This window comes from Monoraphidium neglectum (assembly GCF_000611645.1).
Source record: "Monoraphidium neglectum strain SAG 48.87 unplaced genomic scaffold scaffold03089, whole genome shotgun sequence".
Taxonomy (NCBI): Eukaryota; Viridiplantae; Chlorophyta; class Chlorophyceae; order Sphaeropleales; family Selenastraceae; genus Monoraphidium; species Monoraphidium neglectum.
In genome coordinates, this window is record NW_014010539.1 from 1,598 (window position 1) to 8,084 (window position 6,487).

Sequence of the window (6,487 nt, forward strand, 5' to 3'; positions counted from 1 at the left end):
TTTTAAACACCCCCCCCCCCCCCCCCCGGACTGTGTGACACCCGCGGTCACTTTTGGAATGGCCGTCCGCGATTAAGAATGGGACATTCGGGGCGTGTTGCAGGGTACTGCAGCCATATATACCAGATATGACTCCATCAGCGTGGATCATAACGATTATGTTTCCAGCGGAAGGGCTAGCGGCAGCCTGCAGGCACGAGGCAGGTGCAGCAGCAACACCTCGCTGGTGTTCGGGCGCCGTGCAGGACTGTGGAGCACGTTGGGAGCGTAGGCGGCGCGCCAGGATTGTTTAGAGGTTTTCTTGGGTTTTGCCCCTTTGTTTTGCTGGCCGTGCGACGACGACATGCAGCGCGCCAGGATTCTTGCAAGGCGGTGTAGGGCGACGCAGGGCGGCGCGCTGCGAGTGTGCTGTCGTGGACTCAAATGTACTGATGATTTGTGTGTATGACGCTTCATTCCATGAGCAGCCGCATAACTGCGGCGCTGTGGCCATTCGCAGAGCGGCCGCTGCGCGTCGACATGCTCTACATCGGCACGGGCAGCTGAGCAGCACAAGCAAGCAGCTACTGGAGGTACCGGTACCAGCGGGCCTCACTATACCAATCACTGCATGACATCGGCCGCAGCGTGATTGTTCTCAATCGAATAGTGCGCTTATATTCAATCTTTTTTCGCCTGGCATGCGCAGGGCTTCGTGAGCCATCGTCTGCCGAGATCACATCGCCCGGCACATCATACCACACCGCTGCTAGCTGAACAACACATAAAAATGTTGCAGGCAGCGGCAGCGGGGCTGCGGGCGTCATCCGGGCTTGCACCTGCAGTGGGATGTGTGCTGCAGCGAGGGGTGGCCCTCTATTCCACTACGGCCAAGGAGGGCGACTACTCTCTCGTTATGACCCAGGCTGCGCAACTGGCCACGGAGACAGCGAGCGCACCACTACCGCCCGGAGAGGGCGGTGTCACGTTTGGCGTGCCGCTGGAGACGTTCAAGCGCAAGGTGCGCAGTTGCCCGCGGAGCTTCTCAAGGGCTTGCGCCGCCACGATTCATGCAGGCAGGTGTGCGGCAAGGGCCGCGCGAGCGCGGTTGGGGCAACGCCTCACACCAGCGCTGCGCCGCGCCGCTGCCCCCACCAGGCCGTCATCATGTCGGCGTCGCGCGTCGCGGGCCAGCAGGGCACCGGCAACACTCTGGAGAACAAGTCCGCCCCCGCGTGGCGCATCGAGTTTGAGACGCGCGCCAAGTGGCAGAACCCGCTGCAGGGCTGGAACTCGACGGCTGACCCCCTTGAGAACGTGGGGCGCTCGTCCCTGTTCTTCTTCACGAAGGAGCAGGCCGTTGCATACGCGGAGAAGGCCGGCTGGGAGGTGGAGGTGGTTGAGCCAAACCTGAGGCGCAAGGACAGGCAGAAGCGGTACAACTCGTACGGCGACAACTACACGGGTGGGCGGGCCGGCAGCGCCGCTGCGGTTGAAACGTTCCGGGGCAACAGCGCTGCGCACCGCGCCACGTCTGGGGCCGCAGCTCTGCCTGGGCGCGAGGCAGGGGCAAGAAATTCGGGGGCGGCCATCGCGACGGCAGAAGCAAACCTACGTCTTGTCGGACGCACAGTGCAGGCCCTACAGCCCGAATGCGCTGCGCTACTTTGAAGCAATACCAGCTACGTGCATCGGCATCGGGCTGTGAACACGGCGTAATGCACGATGCAACATCACAGCTCACCGTCTCGGCCCCCACCCTCTGACCGCGCCGCGCCTGCAGTCAAGCGCAAGGGGCTGCCAGATCTGTCGCATCTGGCGCTGCAGGGCAAGTAGGCTGCAAGCATGCTCTCCTGTTCTCCACCCGTGTTGAGCCCCCTACTTTTCGCCCCGTCACCGGTTCGTGCCCGCCGCGAAAGCCGGGCGCCAGCCGGCGCGGCCCGCTTTCATCTCAGGGAGTTCCCTGGAACGTCTTTGATAATCCTCCTCAGCTTAAAAACAAGATATGCCACTGGCTTCTGCCAGCACTGATTTGCGTGTGTGGTGGCCCTGGTGTTATGAATCAGTTCGTTACGTTTGTGAGCGCGTAGTCGCGCGTGTAATCACTGCTCCACGGATGTGATTGACAGGCCATCACTGCTCCACGGCTGTCAGTGGTGGGCGACGGTTGACCCAGGACATCTGGCATGGCAGTACCATTGTCTGTCGTTGACTCTGCGATGGATCAACCGACCGTCGGAAACTTTTCTTGAGTTGCCCGGGATATGCACGTGCACTTCTGGAAATATTATGCATGCGCGTCACTCGTCACCGTCCTCTTTCCGTGCTGCACGTGCAGCTGCCGCGTAGCTGCCACCCATGAGCTCCATCACCTCCTGCCAAAGTGGCTTGGGCAGCTGCAGGACCTGAGGGTCGGAGCACCATGGTTGGAGTGTGTGTGTGTGTGTGTGTGTGTGTGTGTGTGTGTGTGTGTGTGTGTGTGTGTGTGTGTGTGTGTGTGTTTGTGTGCGTGCCGTGCATGTGTGCAGGGGGGTGGGATGAGGGCATCAAGCAACAGGGGCAAAAGGCGGAGGGTGTGGTGAGGCCAGCAGGGGCCAGCAGCTGCTTGCGATGGACACGGTCCAGTGACCAACAATTCACTGCTATGTGGCAAGAGCGCAGCCTCACCACTGGCGAACCGGCAACCCAGGTACCGACCCCGTGTGCAACCTTTGTCCGCACTTCCACAGCCAGGCTCACCTGCTTCAGCAGCAGCGGCCGCGACGCGGCGGCCGTGATCCAGCCGCCCTTTTTAATCTGCGCTTCAAGCTCCCCAGGCTCCCAGGCCAGCGCGCCTGAGAACAAAGCAATTGTTTTGAGAGGGGGGAGCGAGGGGAGATCGCAGTGGGCTGCATGGGGGATAAACTAGATGAAGCCGTGGCGGGGGCGGCAGCTAGCGTCAAGTCTGGGGTGAAGGGTACGAGAGATTGGGCGGTGGCAGGCGAGCATGGAGTGTTTTGGGGTGGCAGTGATGGTGCGCGGTCACGCCCCAGCGCTGCAGGCTCAACCACAGTCCTACCTGCAAAGAACTTGAAGTCGTGGCCCGGCAGCTTCCCGCCCGCCACCTGCGCCACCGCCTCGTTCTCGCCTGCCAAGCGCCACAGGGAGTTGTGTGTGAGCCCGTGGACGGGTGGCCCATGCGTTCAGATGAGCAGAGTGACTTTCTCGCCCTAGGGAACCCAGGCCCTGACTGCCAGACCCACTCCTGCTGCTTCCATGACCACTCGTGCTTCTGCAAGTACTGCCGCTGCTGCTGCTGCTGCTGCTGCTGCTGCTGCTGCTGCTGCTGCTGCTGCTGCTGCTGCTGCCGCTGGCAGCTTGCCGCGGGGTCTTTCTTCCGCAGTGCTTCTAAATCTTCTTCAACTTGGTCAAACTGCTCAGCATCAGCGCTGAGGAGGCTAGGGATGCTCACCGCCTACGTACACCCCTGGAACTACCTCCATCGCCCCAGGTAGCTTATGGCCGTGAATGACGTGAATCATCTGGTAGAGGAAGCGGAGGCAGGAAGGGTGAGCAAGGGTCAGTTGGGGCATAAATGACAGACTGCACTGGAATGTGACGAGAAGGTGAGGCGCCGAGCTCAGGGGCGGAATTGAGCCAGGGCGAGCGACGGATTTTGAAAGGGTGCAGAGGTCAAGAATTGCGGGGAAGCATTGCTACTTCGCCCCGAGTGGGAAGCATGGTGAGATACGACGATGTGTATAGACTCTCTGTGGCCGCATGCACAGGCGCCTGGCGGGGACCGCAGCATCGACGCGCGCTCTGAGCCCGCAAGAGCGACACAGCTGCGCGTTGCACCCACTTGCTGCGCGAGGAAGCCGCCGCAGTAGACCCTGTTTTCGGCAAACACCTCCTGCAGCCCCGGGGGCCCGCCTGCCATGTCAAATGGCAGTCCGCCCTGCTTGTTGGAAGGGGGTGGTGCAGGCAGTGCGGGAGGAGTGTGAGCGGACCGAGCATGGCTGTGCGCCAGTGTCACACTCAGCTTGCTGCCGTTTTGGCTCTAGTGGCTAGTTTGCTGCATCCTCTTGCATAGACCGGGACTGCGGACTGCGGACTGCGACGCTGCACAACGACACATGGGGAGCGCGGCTGCTGCCGCGACTGGGGCCGCCGCACGCTGCTCGCCTGCTTGCGGCCCATGACCAGCCCCGAGGGCCGATTGAGGATTATGCCCACTGTCCCGGCTGCGTCATGAGATATCACCAGCACCACCACCTTGCATTGGGGGGAGGGAGGGGGACCGCAGGAGCAGAGCCGTTTCAATACGGGGCTATTGGTCTGGACATGGATGCATTATGCATGATGCGTGATGAGTGTGTTCTTGTTTCCGCACATGCTTGTGTCCGCACTGCATGCATGGCGTTTGCAGAATGCACGCGCGTGTGGAAGTGATACTGGTATGAAACCGCATCATCCCCCGGCCTCGCGTCAAGCAGCGCGCTGGCGGCCGCCCGCACCCCTGCTGCTCTTGTCGTCTGCGCCGAAGCTGCCGCCGCCGCCGCCGCTGCCGCGCCTCACCTGCCAGTAGCGCTCGCTTCCCAGGAGCTCCGGCGCGTCCGGCGCCGCGATGAGCAGCCCGCCGCGCTCGGGGCCGGGGGTCGCGTGCGCCCAGACCTCCTCGCCCGCTAGGGAGGGGTTTTGGATCTCCAGCAGCCGCATGTTGTCGTCGGAGCGGCGCGCGGACCACTCGGACTCGCCTGGCACACGGGCATGGGGATCCGGGGAGGTGGTGCTTGCACGTCTGTGGCGGGAGGGATGCTTCAAGCGAATAGGTGGCCCCACCCTGCCTGCATTCTGAGCGGGTGCCAGGCCAGTAGCAGTTGGTCGCCTTGCGCAGCGTGATGTTGGCCTCAAATTTGTGTCCAGCGCGACTGCCGTGAGCTGTCCAGCGTCGCTGAGCACGAAGGCACGGCCGCACATGCTGCAGGCAACGGACCCGTGGGGCCACTGCGGTGGGCACGGACGGAGGGCCCTCTTGCTGCGCACCGGACTGCGCCACGAGCTTGGCTCTGAAGGCCCGCCAGTCACCCATGATCTCCGGCGCTGCCTCATCATCGCTGGACGCGGCGCGGCACGCCACGTCCGCGACGCGCCAGGGGTTGTGCTGCTGCAACGACCGGTGCCATGATGGTGCCCGCCAAGGGTTGTGCTGCTGCTGCTGCTGCGACCCGCTGCATGTGCACCCAGATGCGCTATAGGTACGCCTGACATGCATTCTCTATGAGAGACGAGCTCAAGAACGGGTGGTCGTCTTCAGCTCGATCTGGGAGTGTGCCTTAGGACGCTGTGGAGGCGATCACAACTTCGCCAGGCTCTTCTCAGGGTATTACGATGAATGCGCCTGATCAGCACCTCTCCGGTTGATGGTGGGGTGCCACGCCGGGTGACTCTCACAGAGGCTTCAGGGCGCATTCGCAATCCTGGCGCATCTTCAAGTATGGTATACTTCGCGAGCGATGGCGTGCACTTACCCTGCGATGGTCAGAGTGCAGTTGACCGGGTGGCATGGCAAAAAAATGACCCTCCCGGGTTTGCATGCACCTTCTGTTGTTTCAGGACGTTGAAGCCACACAGGGCGGCAAGAGGGGCAACACACTGTACATTGCAGACAGTTTACACAAGCATACTTGTAACATAAGACTACCATCGCAACCCACGCCCGAACTCTCCCGCTGCGAGCAACCGCCGCTACGCGGTGCCCCCACTCGGCCCTACACTCCGCCACTCGCGCCGCCGCCGGCGGTGGCGCAGCAGCTCCCGAGCCAGCCCCTGCAGCAGCGGCACGCTGACCGGCAGGAAGAGGGGCATGTACATCCCGAGCTTGTGGCTGTCCGGGAAGTTGAGCTGAGTCAGAACCGCCGGGTGGAGGAACGCCGCGTCGGCCGCCGCGCGCGCGCCGCGCGCCGCCGCGGATGCCGCGCCGTACGCGCCGCGGCGCGCGTGGGCCAGCGCCTCGGAAAGCGACGCGAGCGCGAACGACACCTGCAGGTCGCGCGGGGCGTGGCGCGCATTGGCGACGGGTGGGGACGAGGTGGGCCGAGTGGGGACTAGGTGGGCTGGGCATAGGCAAGGTGGGCTGGGTGGGGACAGTGCAGGCTGTGCGCAGCACGGCTCCACACCCCCCACTGCCGGGACACTGTCACACCCGCCCCTGCCTCCGCGCACGCACACGCGCCCGGCCGCCGTGAGCAAGAGCCGCCCGGCGGCGGCGGCGCGAAAGCAGGGGCCTGATGCCGCCAACGGCAGACTCGGCAAGCGGCTAGCTGCAGTTCGCTCGGCAGCAGGCCCCCCTCAGCCGGCCTGATTCTCGAGCCAGCCCCCGCCGGCGCTAGATCTCGCCCACCTGCTGCCCTATTAGATCCGGCATCTCGAGATTCGGTAGCTCCTCGACCGCCGCCGCCAGCGACCCCAGCACGCGCGCCGCCTCGGCCGCGTCCGCCGCCGCGCGGCGCCGCACCAGCGCGTCCAC

At 63.7% G+C, this 6,487-nt stretch overlaps 2 protein-coding genes across 2 annotated transcripts; one reads left to right on the forward strand and one right to left on the reverse strand.

The window, feature by feature from the left end:
- Positions 1-895: 895 nt before the first annotated feature.
- Positions 896-1,815, forward strand: MNEG_12142 (NADH dehydrogenase (ubiquinone) Fe-Sprotein 4; the record flags this gene model as incomplete). Its single annotated transcript, XM_014039385.1, has 3 exons — positions 896-1,000; positions 1,138-1,444; positions 1,763-1,815. 3 exons carry the CDS (start codon positions 896-898, stop codon positions 1,813-1,815), a joined length of 465 nt encoding a protein of 154 aa, XP_013894839.1.
- A 464-nt stretch (positions 1,816-2,279) lies between these two features.
- On the reverse strand, positions 2,280-6,385 carry MNEG_12143 (putative transcriptional regulator; the record flags this gene model as incomplete). Its single annotated transcript, XM_014039386.1, has 10 exons — positions 2,280-2,384; positions 2,719-2,813; positions 3,038-3,101; positions 3,218-3,391; positions 3,821-3,916; positions 4,135-4,233; positions 4,537-4,715; positions 5,005-5,125; positions 5,734-6,000; positions 6,362-6,385. 10 exons carry the CDS (start codon positions 6,383-6,385, stop codon positions 2,280-2,282), a joined length of 1,224 nt encoding a protein of 407 aa, XP_013894840.1.
- Positions 6,386-6,487: the final 102 nt, after the last annotated feature.